Genomic DNA, 22,200 nt, shown 5'->3' on the forward strand with positions numbered 1-22,200 from the left:
AAGATGGAGAGTTAGGAGGAGTTAATTTTTCGGTCCAACTCATTAAAAAAATCTCATAAAACAACGAGCAACATTAAAGTTTACTTCTCAGTGGTTTGAAAAAGTAGAGAGAGAGAGGTAGAGCCAATTGTGGGCCGAGCCGCACATAGTGTGAATGGATGAATGTGACTTAGACAGAGACAGGCTAGCTGTTACCCCTTGAATCCAGTGTTTGTGCTAAGCTAAGCTATCACTCTCCAGGCTCTGACTTCATATGTAATGCTGAGACATGAGAGTGGTATCAATCTTACCCTTACACATGACAGGAAGTGAATTAGGTAATTTCCCCAAGTGATACAGTTTTTAAATAATATGAATTACAGATTATTTATGTGTCCCCCGTTGAATTATTGTATGACAGAAGCAACCACATACGTTTATAAAAATAGCATGTCCATGGGCATCTATTCTAGAATATTAATAATTAATTCAAAAATGTACATTTAGTGTTCAGAAACTCTCTGTAGTCATCATTCGTCCAAATGCTGGACACTTGACAAGCTGCTGACATGCTTCCATTTCACAGGAACTGGGAATCTTTTCTCCACGTTTCCAACCCACCTTCCCTTTTTCTTCCACAGACATGAACGTCTGTCCTCGGTTACGTGCCGGAGGTGTTTGGCAGCTCATTGGAGGACACGTCGTGCCAAAGCCGCCCGGCCTTGGCAGTGGAGGTGCTGGCATATTGTGCCAAAGCGTATTATGAGTCTGTGTTTCTCCACATCGGTTCGTATTCATGAACATAAATAAAATGTGTCTGCCAGACGTCTCAGTCATGTTCCTTTCGAAATCAGTCTTTTCTCCATCAGAACATCAACACAATGGTCTGGAGGCTGATGCTTATCATCTCTGTCTTTGTCTCCCTGCAGCGACGGCTCTGGACAAAAGCAGTAATCTCATTCCTCCTATCTTTAATGGTCGTTTTCAATTCACTGCGTTGTTATTGTTGCCTTCCTCCGCCGCAACGAACTTGATCTCGGCGTTGCCGGTCCTTGACGCCATGCTGCTATCTCTGACTTTGTGCTTGAACAGGAAGGGGAAGGTTTTCCTGAAGGACTTCTGGAAGCTGGCTCCCATGAATCCGTAAACGATGGGGTTGACGGAGGAGTTGGCGTACGACATGCAGTTGGCCCACGTCTTGATCTTGTAGGTGACGTAGTTTGGTCGGTAGTTTGGATTGAACGACTGGAAAAGGACAAAGATCTGGATGGGTCCCCAGCAGATGGCGAAGAGGAAGACAATCACAACCACCATCTTGGACACTTTGCTCCTGATACTTAACGTTCTCTCAGACAGGAGGTTTACCTGAGGAGCAGAAGGAAGGAACGCTTTTACACATAAAACCATTTCGATTTGCTTTAACCCCTTGTAGATGAATGTCGCGAATTTGCCTCAAACCCAATTCCGGTCTTAATGCCGCCGGGGTGACGATTGTGACAGATGGTGCAAATACTACACATACCAAGGAAGGTATTGGAAGCACTCTGCCACTATCTAGTGGTCGGAGTGAAAAATACATACTAGCCCCTTGGGACTGTGCAGCAAAGTTAATTTGAGGTATTAAACTGTATTTGAAATACTCTGATAATGGACCAGCAATGATTGTACAGAAACATATGTTGTTATTCAATTTCAAGCAAAAGCAGCAATAATCTACATACCAAAGACTGGAAAATTTGTTAAATTAAGGTCATGCCCCATTATGCCTGATGTCGCTAATTTGCTTCATACCTTAATTTTATAACGACTGCGTAGTTTTTATTGAAATTAACAATCTCCACTGAATTTTTATATAATTGGAAATTAATTCAGGCAGTAAGGGGTTAACTCTTTTTAGCCAAATGGGGCACAAAAAAAAATTGTATTGTTTAAAGGAAACAATGGACTATAGCTGCAGAGAGGTGCTTCGCCTTTATGTTCACAGACAGTCGACATCAAAAGCAGAAAAAGAAGACGGACAGGTACCACCCTTCAAAGAAAAACTTTTAATTAGCTCACAATCAGCACCGCTCAGCCATATCCTCAACTCCATTAATTAGACACAAAACAAACCTTTACCTGGTAGTTGTTGTCCACCGGCTCCACCGTGGGCTGACCCACCCTCTTCACCATCAGGGTGTAGCAGAAGGAGATGGTGAGGACGGGCAGCAGGTAGGCGGCAATGAACTGGTAGAGGATGAAAGCCCTCTCGTGGGTTTTAGAGGGAAATCTCTCCATGCAGTACTGTCTGGGACCGTACCAGTAACCCTCCTCTATGCGCTGGTACATCAAAATGGGGGTGGACAGGATGAAGGAGCCTGGGACAGGACGAGGACCGCGTTAGTTGAAGGTGGAGAAACAATGCATGTATATTAATTTTGTATCTATCGGACGAGCAGGACTGACCGATCCAAATGCAGACGCTGACGATCATGGCTACTCTCGGGGTGCGGTGGCGGAGGGATTTCAGAGGGTAGATGGTGATGTAACAGCGGTCTCCACTCATGGCAGTCAGGGTGATACAAGTGGCCTGGACCGTCACCTAAGAAACACACATATATTATAGGTATACATAATGTATAGTGTACTTTAACGGATTCTCAAAAGCGATGAATCATGTGCTAGCGTCAGACTTTAGTTATCCACATTTTCTCATGGTCTAAGAACATCTACACACTGTAAAAGAAAGAAATGCGCAGTAATAACACATCATGAATAAAAACAGTGTGACAGAATAATATCTCAGAGTAACTATGGCCCGGTAGTTGTCATATTTATCAAACTGACAGTTGGTTGACATCTGACCGATATGTTTTTTCTTCCATCCCCTGACCAACGTAATGGAATATTGTCGAATCAGAAAAGTGTAGTGGATTTCTATGGACATTGGATATTAGATAAATAGATATGACATTTTTATTCAGATTTGAGACAACACCAAAAATGACTTGGTTTGTCTATATTACATATTAATAAATGTGTTATCTTTATGCTTCTCTTATTTGTTACCAACACATTTTTTTACAGCTGACAGAGCACATCATTTTCCTGTGAGCTAATGGATTTATCCATGGAAGAAGTTACGCTACACAATCAGAGCAGAACAGTTTTCTGTTGAGATCAGGCGATTACAGAGTCACTTATAGTTGCTGTGACCAGACAAGTCATTGGATGGAGTGGATAGCTTTCCCGAGGAGACAGTGTCTTGTGGGGATTACTCTTTTCAACATCTTTAATCGAGGAGTCAACGTCATATAGAACATTTGATCGTCACTTTTGTCCCACTATGACGAACCATCCATTCATCACACAGAGAGAAACAAGCATTCACACTTACGGACAGTTCTGAGTCTCCAGTTGACCCTAACCCCAATCTGCATGTCTTTGGCCTGGAGGATGGAGAACCCAGAGAAAACCCATGCAAACAGAGGGAGATCATGCATCTGACAACCTTCATGGTTTACTGTCTTGCCCAGCACGGATTTTTGTTGCTAGTCTGTCAGCTGCTTCCCTATCAGACTTAAAAAACACCCTAAAAAACTGCCTCTACTAAAAAAACACGTGCAAAAAAATATGAAAACAGGGTTTTATTTATCATTGAATGCTGAATTTCCTGATTTGAACCTCCTGGTGCAAATTGCATTCTCCAAAAGTCCATCACAAACTTTTAGGAACTTCTAAACTCTGCTCTAATGGTGTCCCTGCGTCCCTTATAATTAATCGTACCCTTATCACAAAACAAAGAAGAAGAGTTTGTTTGTGCTCGTTCAGCCTGCTTCATTCCAGCCTCTCTCCCAACTGGTGTGAGGCTTTTGCTAATGATTCTCTGGGGCCATTAAAGTGACAAGCGTGCAGCGGGAAGAGAAACGTCGAAGGAGGAAATGGAGAAAGCTGCGTGTGTGATAATGGTTTTCAATTAAGATGTGAATAAATCACTCAATACAATTCTAATGGGTTTCAATAGGGCTTGATTCAATTAAAGGCTGCCACATCGGAGGGAATGCTAATTCGAAATAATTTGAAAATAAAAAATTATACTATAATAAATATTTCCCAGAGAGAATGTTTCTTATCATGTTTTTCTTTTCTTTTCTTTTCTTTTCCATACGATGAAGCAGACAGGCCTCCCACTTCTTTTCATCCTCCTCTGAAAAACAGTTTGTTCACTTCAAACCGCTTCAAACACACGGACCACTGAGGTCTCCTCTGTGTTGTATGTATAGGTAAGATGAAGCATATTGCTTTGAAAGGTTTGCAGCAGGGTGAAAAATGAGGGGTCTGAAGGTATCCCTGTGCTCTTTTCCAAATAGCATCTAATTGTGTCCCTCTTTTGTACTTTATCCGCCTCTCTCTCGCTCTCCTCCTCCTCCTCTTCCTCCTCTCAGCGACTGTGAAGCCAGCATCCATTAGCCTCCAGAGGTTTTGAGGAGCGCATCAGGGTTTCAAAGGATATGATGGGAGCGACACAGAGGGGTCAGGTGGAGTTCAGAATCAAAGTGGATTCTGCGTTCCCTCAATTTTCGAGAAATACCTGGAGTGTTGTTATCTTTGGGCCTTAAATGGATAGTTCACAAAAAGAGTCAACATTTTTTTTGGGGGGGGACACATCCACCTCAGACGTAATAAAACAACATAACAGAAACATAACATGCTTCCATTCTGCTCCTGTGATGTCATCCAAGTGTCCATAAGCCCCGACTTTCATATTCGACTGGAAACATGGTCATTTACACCGTGTTTTAAGTTTAAAGTTATTATTTAATCTGTCCAATCCTTTTTATTTACCTATATGGATTTTATTGATTGATTTTCTCTGCTCAAGTTCCATTGTTTTATTCCTGTTGTTTGTCCACTGTAAAGTGAAATTTGCTTTACACCTAAAGATTATATAAAATAATGATAAACTTTTACCAGGAATGAATGAAAAGCAGCTTTTGGGCTGAATTTGAGAAACAACTTGTGTAGCTGATGGTTCTCAGTGAAACCATCTCACCATCTGATCATCTTTCCACAGGGGTTGATTCTTGGTCTGTTGCTGTTTACATTCCACACAAATAACCTGATTACGTTCATCCTCATCAACATCCAGCGGTTAATCCCTCTGTAAATGAGCTCATTACAGCTGAAGAATATCACGCTCATTTCCTGTAACGCACCATGGGTTCAATCTCCCTACAGGCGTCTCACGTTATTCATTTCAATTTTTAAGCTCTAACTTCATAAATCAAAGCTTCCAAACAACCTCTCGTCTCTCCTCTCATTTTAAATCTAGTATCTAATCCAGCTACTTTATCCCTCATGTCTCGCACTGATGTTTTAATTTGATTTCAGGAGCTGTGCAACGTTTTAATCATTTTACCGAACTTCGAATTATCCCAAAACTAGTCTCACATCTTTCCTGGCAGATTTTTAAACTTGATATTCACATGTTTATTTCATTTACTTCTGTTTCGGAGATGATATCTCAAAAGTTGCCGGGAACCAAAGCTGCACAAAACTGTCATACGAGTTCTCTGTGGCTTTGAGACGAATAAAAACTACTGGTATAAAGCCGGGTGAATAAATTATAAAGCTTTGTTTTAGTTTGTCTTATCAACACTGGCTGCGGCCGCTGCAGGGAACAGGATTAACGAGAGCTCTGAGACCGAGCTGACGCTTTGGGCCCTAGGAAACGAAGGAGCTGAAATGATTCATAGATGTAGAAGTCTCCATTGATCACACAGAACCATTGACTTTAAAGCTGAACGTTGAAGGGATGAATCATGTCGGCTCTGCTCCAGTCTCCTGTCATTCTTCATCCGTCCACCACCTTTCCCCCGTCACCGCAGTGTTTATATACCAGACGTCTTCCCTCAGGAGTGTACCACCTTGATTTGTATCATTCATCGCCTGCATGTTGTAATTACCTTAATGGCCAAGGAGGTTAGGTTCTCATGGCTTTTCATCGTTTTCATTGAAAACTACTTGTTGGAAGGAGGCTTTATGGGTCAGGAAGGACACATTTTATTTTGGTAAGGACATTAAACATAGAAGGATATGTTTTTTTTACTTTTACATTTACACTGTTTGTTCTTTCCGTCCTGTGTCCTGTTTTGTTCCTTTGACCTTTTCCTGTCAATAGCCTGAACTGTCCCCGTCTCCTCTGTTAAAATCAATGGAGGACTCCTGTCATCTCTCTAAGTGTCGTACAAACCTACAAACATTTCTCCGAGGTTTTCAAATACCTCTTGGTGAGAGAACATTAACCAAGTTTCCTCCACTGTTGAGCTATAAAGTGTTTGAAAGTAAGTGGAAAACGATTTATATATTCTGAAGAGTACAGGCGTTACCGGCAGCTCCTCAAGCAGCAGTCGCTCCATTAGTATCGATCACCAAACTTATCAAAGCCTCGGTTCACGACACCGGTTGTTTCCCCACCAGTGTTTTTTATTGAACTGTAGAAATTAAGAGGAAATTCTCAGGTCCATGTTTCCTTGAAAACAGAGCAGCCAGTTCCCCCCGACTCGTGATAATCAATAACATAAACCTAATCACCCTTCTCTCAAGTACACAGAGTAATAAATGGCGAAAAGGTTTCCCTTCAGAGAAATGATTTAAAACATTTTAAAACGCGGAGCAGCGGCAGAGAAAGTAATGGGAGTCTCTGAGTCTCCATGTGCCGATGAATGAGGTGAATCGCGTTTTTGTGATTTCAATTTAAAAATGCTCTTAGCCTCTCTTCCTGCCTGCGAACGCTCCCGTCCTGAGACTTACTGACGGGTTCGATCTTTTATGCTCAAATTAGCCTCGTACATCTCGTCTGCCTCCGTCTTCATTCATGAGCCTGACTCGTTGTCTCCTCCTCCTCCTCCCTCCTGGCTTCCTTGTGATGGAGGTACACTTACAGCTCACTCTCCAAACAAAAGCTCACTTACATTTACAGCATATCTCAGCCAAGCTCAGTTTTCTTTGAAGGAAAGTTGCTTCTCATTTTGCGTCAGTTTAGCTTTTAGCGGGCAGGTTGCGTATTATCGAAACAGGAGCTGCGGTTTTCTGCCTTTTCGTTTCGACCCTCAGTGACTGTGTTGTTTTTTTAATAATAGTCATTAGTGCATGGCATTTTAAATAACCTTTCTAAATAAGCTACATGGAGCCAGATGGTGCATTTGTGCACAGAGAGAGAATACTCTGTCCTTGACAAAGTGCAGGAGCTAGATGTTGTTTCTGCGGCAGAGGGCAGAACCCCCGTCAAGAGCGAGGAAGGTTTTTTTTAAAGCTGCACAAATTGATGTGTTTGCAGACAGGAGTTACCACTCTCTCATCAAACTGAGGCACCAAGACAACAGAGAGGCAACATTAGGGAGCGTAGATGGAGAACAGGGAGAATACAGATGTGGGCCACTTCATGCAGTGATGGGGTGCTTCTGTTCTACTTGTGGCCCAGAACAAATGGATGTGAGCCCATTTAAACAGCACCTGGTCCTATTTTGGCAAACGTGAGGTGCTCTGGTCGAGGTGTTATATGGATGGATCATTCAACACTGTATGTGGGCCGGATGCCTGTGTTGGGCAGTCATCAGAAAATGTGTGGTTTGACTTTGAACCTTGGAACAATAATCTTTAATTCCAGATGCACAAATCAATATTTTCACAATGGCTGAAATTAATTCATGTGTGAGGGAGGATGCTCTGGTTAATACATTTCTAGACAAAGAAATCGCGCTGCAACTTGGAGAAAACTTTATATACGATGAATGACATGACAGCTTCCCAAAGGCGAAAGCAGATTCTTCTTGCTCACCCCCTGGTGGCCGGCTTCGGTATAGTTGCTAAACCCAACTTCCTCCATGTTAACTGATGGGGACATGGACCGAAACTAGAAAGTCCCAGTAGCTAACTACTCCTGCTTTCTTCAACCGATTTCTACTGTTCGAACAGGAAATCGTTCAGCGCGCTCATTCCGTTTTTCTGCTCTAATTTTTCATGGGCGATGGGTTTACCTGCTGTAGGAAGGCGACAAACTTGCACATGAAGTTGCCAAAGATCCATCCAGGGAGAGGGTAGAGGGTGGCAGTGAAGGGGACGCAGCACACCAGGAAGATGATGTCAGTGGCAGCCAGGTTTGCTGCACAAACACAAAACAACAACCACAGTAAGGAGTGATTCATGCAGCACAGTCTGCTGCAGAGTGATTTACAGACGGTGGGAGTCGGGTTCTTATCACGTTGATTCTTTCAAAAGGCCTGGGGATAAAAGAGACAAAGAAACATCAAACCACAATCACATTCATTCACCGCTGTGATAAACCGGCCTGGAAGTGAATATAGAGTTTTTACTTGTTTTCGCTCTGAGCGAATACGCTGATAATTATCTGGTTCCAGGTTCTCAAATGTGACTTATTTAAACATTTAAATCCATCGATCCATCCATCGATCCATCCATTCATTATGTATAGCCTCCTAAAATAAAACGTTAATGTAGAACTGAAGGAATATTGTGTGCGATCTGTGAAATCGGATGAGATTTGGTGCATTTCTCTTTGGTAACTGTTGTCTCCCTGCAGGTGATGATGTTCCCTTTTTCATCCAACTCGTTGACTGAAGCAATGATTTTGTTTCCACTTCAGGATTGTGTCCATTTGCGTTTGGATTGTTTACTTGCTGTAGGTGGTTTAAGGAAATCAAGCAGCTGATTGACAACAGGTCGAGCAGAACACCTACAGGCACACACACAAACACACACACACACACATACTTAATTCAAATTCACGGTGGCTGCCCAGTATCTTCATACGAATGCACACTCACAAAAAACTCAATTTCATGTTTGGATAGCGCACCACTCAGAGATCAGGGAGACGTGCAGTCAGATCTGGTTCCCCCCCCCTCTCCATCAGATCTGTCATTGTGACACACGATGTCCTGTTTGCTTTACCTGCAGATCTAATCACATCACAGCAGCAGGGCCATTATGTTGAAAGGACGGGTGCAGATGGTGCAGGCGCTAATCTAATGCTACTGCATATTAAACAGTTTCCATACTGCAGCCTGGAAATATCATAAAAAATGGAAACCTAGTCACATGCACGCCGCGCTGTGCGAACGCAGAAACACGTAATCATACAATTAGCTAATTTACATACATGTAGTGTCCGTGTGACAGTTTGACAGGTGACATCTCATTTTCTCTGGACTTGACCCTCATTAACCGGTCACATTTTAAATTCTCCACACTTCACAGGTGGCGCCACAGATCCGTCAGATGTGCTGTGATTGACTTGATCGGCAAAAATCAATCACACACGTTTTCTTGGCACCGAGGGGGACGTACGACGGGTGCAGGATGAATGTCCTTCTTTGATTTCTCTCATCTTGTCGACACGTGGACGATTAATGCATTCCTCTTTCCAAATACTAATGGTATGGATTTTTACGTCTTTAAAAAAGTAAACACTTCCACTGGACTCATGAGACAAAAACTTGCAGTAGATGAAAACGGCAGATCTGTGGAGCGATGAGAAGCCGGTGATGTTTCTAAAATGAATATAAGAAACAAACATAAAAACGTAATTTTCACAACATTTTCTTCACTTTTTCGGCGTTTTGAGGCTGAAACTCTTTGACTTATATCATCTCGCTGTTTCCTCCTACTCTTTAATGGTGTATGGAATAAGCACCGTGACAAACCAGCTTTAAAACACCAGTGGATGGAAAGGCACATTCATTTGCATTTGCTGATTTTCTGGATATTCTGCCAAAATGTGCACAATTTGGATGAAAGCCTAACCTTCATCTCTCATACTTCCAGCCTTAATATTTCTCCTATTACGCATCAAAGATGCAATCTTATTAGAAACGTTATTATTGATGACTTTAATATCTTTAATGCCCTTGGCTTTATGTGCAGAGGTGCGAGACATTATCGAATATGCACAAACACATGAAACAAGCTTGAGACCTGAGCACTTATAAACGATAAAAACATCCCTCCTGAGCAATCCAATAATCCCATATTATGTCAGCAACACCTGCTCAACACCTCCAGCAGATCATTATTATACCTGCTTCCTCATTAGGGAAAGTAAAAACCTGTAATGAACATGGCCATTGATGCTAGCTGGTTTCTAATTGGATAAAACAAGAGTGTCTCCTCGTGCACCCCCGACAGTCTTTTGAACCCACCATATGCGAGGGAGGTTCACGGGGCAGATGAAAGAGATGCACATCATAAGATCTGAAGCATTAGATGCACAGAAGATGAATTTGAAGCTGAGTCCGTGCTCCGCTGTGCATCCTCTCCCACTGAGAAGAAACTCAGTCCTCTCACGGAGCTTCTTCTGCAAACAACCAAAACACAAACTTACACACACACACACACACGTGCTTCTCCTCTCACTCACCGATGTAGAAGTTAGTCGCCGTCCTCATCTGCCTGTGCTTGGAGATGACGTAGATGATCAGCGAGTTGCCCACCAGTCCCACCAGCATGATGAGGGAGAACAAGAGGGGCACCAGCCAGGCGTCCGTGAGGAAGGGGTGCTGATCCCCGTCCCCCTCCTCCTCGTCGCTCCCGTGTCCTCCCAGAGAGAAGTTCACCCTCTCCGTGCCGTTGAGCCAGACCTGCTCGGTGGAGTTCCACGGCTCCTCGGAGGAGAACATTCCGACAGGATGGATGCGAGGGATGGTGTGAGAGAATGAGTGCTGGGGAGGAGGAGTGGGGTGCGAGAGGAGTGGAGGAAAGGGCTTGTACTTAGGAGGGAGAGAGGGCAGAAGGTGCACACTAAGTCCTGTCTGCCCCTCGGGCTAAGAAAAGGAGAGTGCTGGATATTGGTGGAAACAAATCAAAACAGAAAGACACATGAGGGAGAAATGTAGAGAAAAGTGCAGCTGAGAGGAGGAACGGACAGAGAGACGACTGAGGAGAGAGGTGAAGATGTGAATGAAATAAAAGAAGGAGTGGAGGAAAAACAGTTACGTGTGAAGTGGGAAAACTTAGGAGAGATGAAGAGGAGGTGGAAGGGCGGACGAGGAAAAAGGTTCCTGAAGTTGCGGAGTGTTCATTTCATCTTTCATTCCCATCCCAGCTCACAGAGACAATTCAGATCAGGAGAAGCAGAAAGGAGAGGAGGAGGAGAAATTGCTTTTTTTTCTTCAGGCTGAATGAAAACTAACCCCCCCCCACCACCACCACCACCCCCCCCCCCTCGCTGGCACCACATCAGCCCTCAGAGCTCTGAGGCGCGCTGCGTCTCTGCTGGTTATTTGTGGAGTGGACGCTGAGAGGCAGACGGATATGCCTCCTGCAAGCTTGACCATCAAACACCCCAGAGTAAAACAACCCAGAGGGCACTGGCAGCTTCCCCTCCTCTCACCTCCCTCTGTTCCGCCGCCCGTGGTGATGTTCCAGCATGTCTCCGCTCCGTCTCAATCTTCCGCCCAGGTCTTTTGTTCTGGAGGAACTTGATTCACAGAAGACGTGTGATGTGTAGGAGGCGATATTTGCTCTGTAACCTTGACAAACGCACGCTCGCCAAATAGCTTGGTATTAATGAAAAATCTGAGGTATCATCCGCTGTTCATCCTCCAGGCACAACTGGCTTAACTGGGATTCATGTTTCGGCAACAGCAGCCTTGACTAAGAGAGAGATAGATAGAGAGAGAGAGAGAGAGAGAGAGAGAGGGGGAGAAGAGCGAGGGAGATGCTGATGGCTTTATAGTACGAGCCGGAGCAAGGACACACAGACGCAGTGGGAAGAGCAGCCACACACACACACACACACACACACACACACGCACACACACACACACACACACACACACACACACACAATTCAGCTTCAGCATGATTCCGGGATAATAGCTGATTTCAGGGGGGTCTCCTAGCAACGTTATCTATCTTGTTTGGAACTTTTTGCCCCAAAAACTCGCTCACCTCTTTCTCTCTCTCTTTCTGTTGTCTCCATTCATTCTGCTCCACAGGTAATTTGAATGAAAGTCACTGAAGCAAACACAGGTTGCTTAAAGAGCGAGAACAGGAAATAGCAGCTGGGTCGTTGTCAGGTTAAATCTCAGGTTTACAAAAAAATGTTTAAATAACTTTGGTGAAATAAGAGTTGTTTTCCAAAACGACACTAAAAAATAATCATGCCTAAAAAGGTGATTTATGTACTTTAATTCAAATTGAAATAAATTAAAAGAATCTAAATAATATCCATCCATTATCTTTGCTGCTGATCATTCTGAGTGTTTGCAGGGGAAGCTGGAGCCAAGGACAGCTGACATTGAGCAAGAGCAAATCCCATAGACAAACAACCATCACTCCCATTCCCACTACCGACAACCTCAAGTCTCCATTTCACCGGATTCCAAAATGTCTTTGGACTGGAAGAGGAAACTGGAGAACCTGGAGAAAACCCAGGACACGGGGAGAACATGCAAACCTCACTCAGAAGAACAAACCAGCAGATCCTTTGAAGAACACATGAGTGTGTGTTTCAACATGGCTGCAGCACAAGGCAAAGAATTGTGATGTATACAGCACCAGGCCAACATGCTCAACCACACACACACACATGCTGCTTCCTCAACCCAAAGCAACAGACTCCACCATGAGCTCAGAATCAGAATCAAAGAATGTGTTTATTGCCAAGTAGGAGTAGAACATAAAAACATAAAAACACAATAAATACAACACACATAAAAAAAAAAAAAACAATATATAAAATACAAATATATAAAAGATAAAAGATGTAAAAAGTGAAATGCAAAATGCAAAATGCAAAACAGGAGAGCAAAATACAAAACAGCTGAAAGCAATGTCAATTTGCAATATGCAATGTAATGCAATATAATATAATAGAATAAAATATTAATTTAACACATCCTTGAGGCTCTAACAGTTCTCGGAACAAGATAATAGGAACAGCAGCGTTTCTCTGATCTCGCATAAGTAATTAAATATTCAGATTCTCTTTGGCAGGGGGAGTCAAATGAATTGTTTAACACGCCACAGTTCCTGCAGCAGAGATGAAGGCTGTCAGGAGTTTCACTAGCAAACATTTTTTGACATGAGATGTGCTGATGACAAACGTCTGCTGAACACGCATCCAGCTAACGGAGCCGTTCATGCGAAAGTGCTCTGAGAATAAAAACAAAGACTGGACTGTGCAAGGTCAAACCCATTCACGTCATTGTTCTGCAAAACTGCTGGGCACTTTGGATACAGTACAGACGTGCTCCATGCTTTTATTTCTCTCCTATTTCTGAGACAAATGAAAATATAAGACCTTTTATGACACTAGACTGGCACTCAGATGAGGCCATGTGCAGGGGAGCCGTTGAGGGAGATGGAAACAAACCCACACACACATGCACCCCCGCTACAATTGGACGATGGGACTCGAAAACTAACACAAAGAGAAACAAACTGTCCACAAATCCCCGAAAAAGACGACACACAAGATGAAGACAATTCATGATAAATGGATGAAAACATTAAGAGACACAGTAGAACTATAAAGTGACCACACACAATGTTTCTTTCCAGGGGAGCTTGGTCCCTTGTTTAGGGGATGAGGGCCCTTCACTATAGGGCGTCATTGTGCAAAGTTACATTTTGCTTTTTAGTTTAAGATCTCTGCACAATTACACAATGTTCCTACTTCAGAACAAAGCTTTCATTGTGTATTGATTGATTTTTTGGGCCAATATGAAACCTTGTTATTTTATACATTCTCCGATGCGTCACTGTAAATAAAAGGTTTGTTTTAAGCACCCTGCTTTCAGGGATACACAAAGGCAATCCTGTTAGAGTGGCTGTTGTCTATTGTAGGGATAATGAGACCTGACAATCATTGATGAAGTGGAGCCTCTTGTAAGATCAGGTGGGTGTTTTGTATTTTGTGTATTGTTGATAACGGGAGAACGGAACATACTGTCCCATATTTCAACTATTGCAGTTAGTGCAATAATATGAATATCTAATAATAAACCTTATTTGTGCTTGACGATAAACAGACAACAAATCAATGAAAGAGACAAAAGTAAAATAAACTAAAAGGCTTTCTGGTAGAAGTTGACTTTTTATCAAGCTACAAATAATAATGTTATTATTACTAGAAGTATTACTAGCAGTAGTAGTAATAGTGGTAGTAGTAGTAGTAGAAATCGAAGTCATAGTAATGCATCTTAAATGTTGAGGATTAAGAGGTTGTAATTGTATCAGTCTAGTTTCCTGTAATCCCCTTATAAAGCAAGGGGGGGGGGGCAGGGGCATGTGGAATCTTTTATATTCTGTACATGTACAAGAATATGTACAGAAGGGGGGGGGGATGTGGAATCTTGTACATTATGTACATGCACAAGAACATGTGACAGAAACATATGGAATCGATGGGAGGAATTTTTGCTGAAGCGTCTGTGCAAGCAACGTGATTTAAAATCTAAAGCAAACCAGTCAGTCAGATGTAAAGACATGAGGGGAAAAAATACCTGGATAGACTTACATGTGCATTTTGAAAGTAAAGTGTGATTCCCACAGCTGACGATTCCACCGGGACGTGTTTCCCTTTGGCCTCCGAGTGGTTTGAAGAGATCAGTCGATCTGACCAGGGAGAATTTAATAGGTTTGAATGAGTTTGACAGCTTCCTCACAGGAAAGGCTGTGGCTCCCAGTGGCTCTCAGATATCGTTCTGCATTCAGATGGATAAAGGCCATCATTAATAATCATGATCAATCATTGATGGGCCGTTGGGAAAGTAAGAATCAAGATGAGAGTAAGAGGGAAAGAGAGACTACTACCATTCACATAATGTTTTATTAATTAACTGACATAATCTAATCATAACCTACTTTGGATTTCTAAAATGATTATATATACAGATGACATGTAGCTCTCATTTCTATTATTTAAAGAATGAAAATGAAAAAGAAACTACATTCGTGGTCATTTTTTTATTTCTCAAAGGTGGATTTCAGTATTTGCCTCACAAAGTCAGTACCGGCCAGGCTCAAAGTGCTCGGATTTAGACTTGTGACATGTGTAGGCATTAAAAGCCAACACTAGACTGAATATATCGATCTCTGGTGTTCTGTGGAGGGTCCGCGATGGCACAGCTTTGGACACTGTTTGGCATTCTGAGGGCCGAGGCCTTGAACTTTAGGATCCATCAATAGACGACGCAGAGGCAGAAGTGGAAAGGGAATGAGTAAACAGAGACAGTGGGGAAGAGACAATAGTGAGAAGGGGAGTAGAGGCAAACAGGGAGGCTGAATGGAGGGAGACAGACGAGGGGGTAGTTGCACTGGAGAAAAGTGGATAACTTTTAAAGCGGTGGTTGGCTTGTGGGCAGAGAAACACCAGCAGCCTGCAAATATAGTTGAGTGCTGTGTATAGTTAGAGTTGCCCGGCCTCCGAGGCAATCGACGAGTATGACTGCGGAGGGGTTCACATTTAAATCAGTGTTTCTACTTTGTATCAGAGTCAAGGGGAAAATAAATCTACTCAATTAACCGAATCATAAAGTTAAGGATTTAGGGGAAGAAGGAAGCAAACAGTGTTTTCAGTGCCTTTCAGCTCCTTTGTTTTGGTTTCATGATCCACACCTGAAAAAAAGACACACACCATTCATTCACAATTCTTTCTCACTTTCCCAACCTCCTCTCATCAGCTGATTGTTGGGTGTTGACAGTAAAGCAATCGGATTGTGCCAGGATCTCGATCGGCCAATCATGTCGTTGCTTTTCAAACTTTAAATCGATTTCTCCTCTCTGTCGCTGTCATTTCATTGATTTGCTCCTTCTCCTGCCCAATCACCTCCTGTCTCCATATCAGCGGGGGGGGATTTTTCAATTGAGGTCGCTCCTGATTGAAATAAAGTTTGTTTAATGGCCTTATTCTATGCGTAGATTTTACACATGTTGTACTCACTGAGAGAGGAGCTAGCAATTTCACCCCAGTCTGGTGTAAATCGTTTTACCCTCACCCCAGGACAGGAGTGAATGAAGTTCAATTGGGTTGAGTACCTGGATCAGGAGCATTGTCCTTACGGCCCCAATTTGTCCAGAGATAGCCGTGCTGAGCAGGCTGAGCTAACTGTCTTCTCAAAGCTTCCCTTTCTCTGAGCTCATCTATGAAAGGGAAGTATTTTCACATATATCCATCCGAGAGAGCGCTGCCGGATCTCATGTACACACATGCGTTGTTCGGCATGAATGATCAAAAAACGTTGTGTGGGGAATTTTAAGTTGATGACATTGAGTGAAGTGTCTCGTGCGGGTTGTGATGACCTTTTGCAACCAATCCCAGAGGACTGTTCCTGATGTTAAATGAAGGAGCGGGGTGATGCAGAAGGTCCTTCTATGTATGAGGATACAGAATAAATAGATATTACCTTGTGTGTTTGTGTATGTGTGTGTGTAAGTGTGTGTGTGGAGGAGAGAGTGAGAGATGTGACATGCATGGTAAATGGGCCTGTGCGGGTCGGACCAGTAACAACATCCTCAAACAACAAGTATCTCCACCGTTTCCCTGTAATGACTCACCGCACTGTTGTTTTCACCTGTGCTGAACACGCTGAAGCATCTCAAGTGCAAACGCGGGGGGGGAACCTTGTCTCTATCAAAGTCCCTTTCATCCTGAATAACATCCTTTTTGCTAAATTATTTAAAAGTGAATTTGCTACAGGTGGAACTGCATCTCTTTGCTGAGGCACCTGATGTCAGAAGATTGTCAGGATGATGCTACTCACGACCGATACTCCAGGTTCTCCAGGGCTGCTTGGTGGAGCATCCTCTCTCTGGAGCTCCGACCCCAGGCAGGGGTTTCAGGGGATAGAACACCTCACCAAACCAAAGTTAAGACAGTTGGTTCGACTGAGCCGTGTTGGTAGCATGGCTGAACAATCCACTCACCTTCATTTTTAGGCTCGTTTTCTACATGTGTTCAGGGTGTTTCTCTCAGATTGACGTTTTTACAAAATGTTGCACAAAGACCTGCTTTATATTCCAAAAAGCCAAAAGATACCTTTTGTGATTAATAGACAGACACGTCGGTTGCTACCCCGTGACAAAGCAGAGACGCTCAGTCTCTGTCTGGACTTGGACTAGAGATTTAATTATTTTTCCAGCGGCAGCAATCGCCATTCATCGAGCATCTGCACTCTGTATTCACCTCTGTTGAAAGATGACTTCTGTCTTGTTTTTCTTCATCTTTCTTTTTTATACCTCATTTTAAAACCCAGTTTCATAATGTGAACGGCATGACTCACTGTGAATCAAGCACTTTGATACTATCAGAGCTAATAGCACCTGGGCCTGTTTTATAATCCTAAAAGTCATAGAAAGCCCGATTCCCGGGCGGCACAGAGGCGCAGTGGTTGACACTGTTATCTGACAGCACAAAGGTTCTGGGCTCAAACTTTCTTTCCGAGGTTTTTCTCAGCGGTTTGTGTATTCTCCCTGTGTCTGTGTCTCCAAATACATACCAACCAATCCCAGAAGTAATGGGACTGGTTGGTATGTAACCAATCATCCATTCAGAATGGTTGTTGATCCATCTGGCCCGGTCTCAGCTGGGACTGGCTCCAGCCACTGAGCAACTTATTTCCTGGAGTAACGTTAATAGGTTCAACAAAATGATATCATCTCCTGCCTGAGATCCCTTAATTCAAACTTTAAATACAAACTAATCTGCCCCAACCCGCTCTTTGATTCCAAACCAGATTCTTGCCATTTAGAGTCAAGGTCTTAGAACTCAGACAGTCTGGTTGCAACAGAGCGCTGCTCTCATGTGCTTTACATTTCCATCCACTCACGGCCGTCCACCTGTAATTGTTGATTCAGGTCTTGTGGGCAGTCGCCACGAAGTGATTCCTCTGCCTTTCAAATGTACATTTTTTAAGGAAGAGCTTCAACTCACAGCCTCCAGCGCCTCACTAGAGGCTTCAGTGTGAGTCAGCCATAGCCAGGTGATTGTCTGAGTCTCAAGCTGTTTCATCCACCACTGTCTCCACACCATTCTCCGTTTGAAGGTTTGTACCGTTACTCTCATTTCAACCATTAGTTGTGCCTGGCCTCTGTTTTTCACATAAGGCCAATTTTGCCCCTGGCTGCTCAGAACAGGGATAGTATTAGCCCCCCCCCCCATCCAAAATGAATTTCTACGTCAGACACAAAAAAACAATTTTTGATAAGCAACAATATTTCCTGTACTATATGATAATTGTTTCTTAAACAGCATGAAGGCTCTATGATATCAGTTTCTACCACTCAACAGCACTAATGGGAGGCTTTTCCTTATAGTGACTAATGCTGCAGGATACATGTTAATAGTTAATTAAGGATTTGGCAATTTTTCTTCTTAAAGAACAGAGGCAGTAAATGATTGGCCCTAAGTTATCAGCAGCAGACTTTCTGCCCCTCATCAGCCGCTGAGCGCTTGACTTTGGCTCATCAAGCCCATTTAAATCAATTAGGAGTGAGCGGGTGCGTTGCTGCCTGCTGACACAGCGCAGGAAGGAGGGGGGGCAGACAATAGATTCAATCTAGTCATTTTCTCATTGTGTGCCATTAAGGCTTTTTCCTTTATATCTCAAATTTTTTTTTATTTTAAAAACTCTCAAGTTCCTACATTCAGGCATTTTTCTTCAAAGCATTTAGTGTCACAGTGATTTGCTTTATTAAATCTGACTGAGGTGATGTTACATGAGTGATGTCAGGATGCAGAACAAACACGTGTGAAGGGGCAGGTGACAAACACACGTGCAGGGCTTCATCGAGACAAATGAGCCCCGTAAGACCGACTGTGATTTGTGAATACGGGCTGTACAAATAAAATTTGATTGATTCATGACACACACCAAACATAAAATATTACACATAGATGAACAAAATCATCTATAGATACAAGATATAAGGAGTAACAGCATCCAAGCTGAATATATACATATGCATCCTTGATTAAACCATCAATGTGGTAATATTAATAAATTATACACAGAGATTTGGGTATTTGAGGTCGCAGTATATGGTGGTTGATTATACAAATATTACTTCATGTATCAAGTGTAAGTACCATCCTTTTATTGTCCAGGGTTGCACTGAAGACTGCATTAAGAAAGGATGTCATGTATTTAATAATTCATGCTCTTGAAACCATCAATAATACCGACTTTTGATTATCTAGAGAGCTCATTTCTATATTTAATACAGAAATGAAGGCACAAAGGCCTTCATTAGCTCAGCCATATTCAAACATAATACTAATGTTATAACAGATTATGTAAAGAAATGGCAGATAAGGCCTGCATGAGATCATTTGAACTTGAGAGGAGAAATGGTGTAGATAAAAGATGCATGGATAAGATTATGAAATGGCTAAATGAATAGAATCTCTCTGAACATCTATTTTCTTATGAACCTGTCACGACCATATTGACCCTCTGTGTGATAAGGTTTAAAGCAGTTTTGTTGTGTTTCCCTGACGTCTTTTGCCCTGGATTCAACCTCACAGGTTACAGTACATACAGGCGGCTCTCCCATAGAGAGGTTTGCTTTATTGCAGTTAAAAAAAGACAAGCCCCGTGCTCTTTATTGCAAAGATGAAACTTCTTTGCCTTTAAACAACCATGCTCCTGTCCCCTCCTCCCGGTGCTGCATTTTTCATGCAGGTATATATTTTCAATAGTGCGACATGTAACAAGCAAACATTGTACAACGTAGCTTTATAGAAATCACCTTCAGAATCATGAGACACAAGAAATGCGAGGGACCAACGCAGGCGACGAACCCAAGCAGAAATGTGTTGATCTCATAATAAAGATGCTGCTGCAGGTTTGACCTCTTCAGATCATTTTCACATTTCATGTACAAACGTGAGGAAGCAGCACAGCACGGAATTATTGTTTTCTCCCGACATTTTGTTATGACAATTTTTTTATCGAAATAACAACACATTTAAACAAATTGACTGTTTCCTGCTCACATTGTAAAGGTTAAAAAGTGTGTGGGTTTTATTTGTGATTTTACTGGGTCTTTACTTGTAACTGCTCAGGAGGACCTAGATGTGGCAGGGGCTACAGATTTGGTTTCTCTTGTAATCTAAGAATAAACTAAGATTGTTGCAGTTGCCCCATTTGATAACTTTGCAGCCACTGTCATCATGTCCCTGCTGCTGGCTGAGGCGATCGACGGGACCCACTGCAAATTGTTTTGTACCTTGATTTCCCATTATTACCCCCCCCCCCACTCTCCACCCATCCATGAAAACAGACTGTTCAGAGTCGGGTTTGTTTTCCTGATCAGAGCCAGGAAGCGGCAAAACAAAAGAGCCCGAGCTGAACAGAACGATATGACCCATACCCACATGAGCACAGTTGATAAGCAGGTAACTAATGCACAAGCCTTTTTTTGCCTTTGAAACTCAATGTACTTTTCCAAGGATAGTTAATTTGTGTGGCTCAGGGCAGGACGGACTGATTACTGGATATGCAAAAGGGGGGGGCTGCATCTGTAGCATCCACACACAAAATGATAGACTCACTGATGTCAATGAGTGATGATTACACACACAGAAACGAGTCTGGGGAAATTTCATGTACACACCGCTGTTTGAGTGGAAGCTGACATCCTTAGTAAACCTCATTTTACAACCGGCCATGTTATTTTCCTTATTTAGGAAAAAAATAAAAAATAATAATCGCCCGTGTTCATGTGAGGAGGAGAGGAAAAGCTATTATATGCATGTTTACGTTCCTTTTCTAGTGCATCACTGTGATGTTTTTCATAATCAACTATCCCAGAGAACCACATGCATGCAAACACAATCACTTTAGGTTTGTTGATGGCCCTGATGGCTGTGAATGGAAAATGTTCTCTCTGTCTCGTCTCTTTTATTAACCCTTTGGCATTTGTCAGCATCTTAAGGAGACATTTGTATTTAGAGGGGGAAGACGGTGGAGACATTTAAATAAAACACGTGGGAACACTGTGTGCTTCCTGTTAATAGGATGTGAAGAGAACCGTCTGTGCACGTTGCATTTGTGAATAAATGGTGCATTAATAATTGGGACCATGTTCCCACCTGACAAAAGAAACAGAGAAAAGGAGAAAAGAGAGAATGTGTTTTCACGCAAACAATTTCTTCATCTTCAGGACACTTAATGTCATTTTAAAAGCTGTTGTTTAGATCACACAACACACTGTCTCAGTGTTTCTGAAATTAGAGCACAGAAGAACAATTTGACATTAAATAAATAATTCTAATCTATTTTTGTACATATTAATCAGCTGAACTTACTTGATGTTCTGTCGGAAATGGAAATCAAACACTGTTCAGAAAATAAGTCCCAATCCTGTTTCAAATCAAATTAATGTTTTTATTTGTAAAGTCCAATTCCACATTTTTTCCTTATAGGGTTTGAAAAATCTGTGCATGGTGTGAAATTCTCTGTTTTTAACCCTTGACTCGAAAAAAGCCAGAAACCTCTGGGAGATTCAAATCTGTTTCATATCGCTTCACTCGCAGTTTTAGGTCTTTAACCTTTTCTGGAGCTGTGTTTGTGCCAAACCATGAAAAAAAGTCTTTACCCCAAAGAGTAATTTAACCATTTGGTGATTATGAGTGTTTCATATGGAGGAAAAGTCATTTTTAAACTGTCAGCAGTTCAAAGTTATGGATTCAATTTCAGTAAAAAAAAAAAAAGGTTGAATGTGGTTTCCAAAACTCCTGATGAGTATTTTGAAAGTATATATTTCAAAATGATAAGTGTACATTTCATATTTAAGATCACAGTTGTGAATATATTCAAAAACAAAAGGCGATAATATCAACAAAATGTGTGTATAACTTTAGGCACTGATACACATGTGCACGTCATCCTGTATATTAAGTTATTTTTGTATATATAGTATTGTACATGATCTGTTTCCATGACACCCATCCATAATTCTATTTACACAATGTGTTTCAGGGCATGATGATGCATTAAACAGAGCAATATGAATAGGAGCTGCATTTGGTTTACAGAATACTGTGTGCATGTAAACACATTCATACACACAAACCCTCCGGGGCCACTGATATGTGCAGACGTGCCTTGAATAAGTACAGGTCATTTTGGACAATATGGCGTTTTTAAACTGCATTGCATTAACATTAGAGCTGATGGGGTCAGTTATAAAAGGAAAATAATGATCTGTTTTTAT

General features: G+C 42.2%; 1 protein-coding gene across 1 annotated transcript; it reads right to left on the reverse strand.

Moving 5' to 3' along the window:
• Positions 1–927: 927 nt before the first annotated feature.
• On the reverse strand, positions 928–10,808 carry kiss1ra (KISS1 receptor a). Its single transcript, XM_062403500.1, has 5 exons — positions 10,397–10,808; positions 7,998–8,122; positions 2,425–2,560; positions 2,098–2,336; positions 928–1,344 (listed from the first exon to the last, which is right to left on the reverse strand). Exons 1-5 carry the CDS (start codon positions 10,653–10,655, stop codon positions 964–966), a joined length of 1,140 nt encoding a protein of 379 aa, XP_062259484.1. The 5' UTR covers positions 10,656–10,808; the 3' UTR covers positions 928–963.
• Between the last annotated feature and the right edge of the window lie 11,392 nt (positions 10,809–22,200).

Source organism: Platichthys flesus, chromosome 14 (assembly GCF_949316205.1).
Source record: "Platichthys flesus chromosome 14, fPlaFle2.1, whole genome shotgun sequence".
Taxonomy (NCBI): Eukaryota; Metazoa; Chordata; class Actinopteri; order Pleuronectiformes; family Pleuronectidae; genus Platichthys; species Platichthys flesus.

What these genes read in the sequence shown, in the direction of transcription:
- kiss1ra (XM_062403500.1), bottom strand. Translation starts at nt 10,655, where the DNA reads ATGTTCTCCTCCGAGGAGCCGTGGAACTCCACCGAGCAGGTCTGGCTC. An exon ending in GGCGACTAACTTCTACATCG is followed by an intron (nt 8,123 to 10,396) that starts GTGAGTGAGAGG and finishes GTGTTTGTGCAG; the next exon opens with CAAACCTGGCTGCCACTGAC. An exon ending in CGGTGGACAACAACTACCAG is followed by an intron (nt 1,345 to 2,097) that starts GTAAAGGTTTGT and finishes TCTGCTCCTCAG; the next exon opens with GTAAACCTCCTGTCTGAGAG.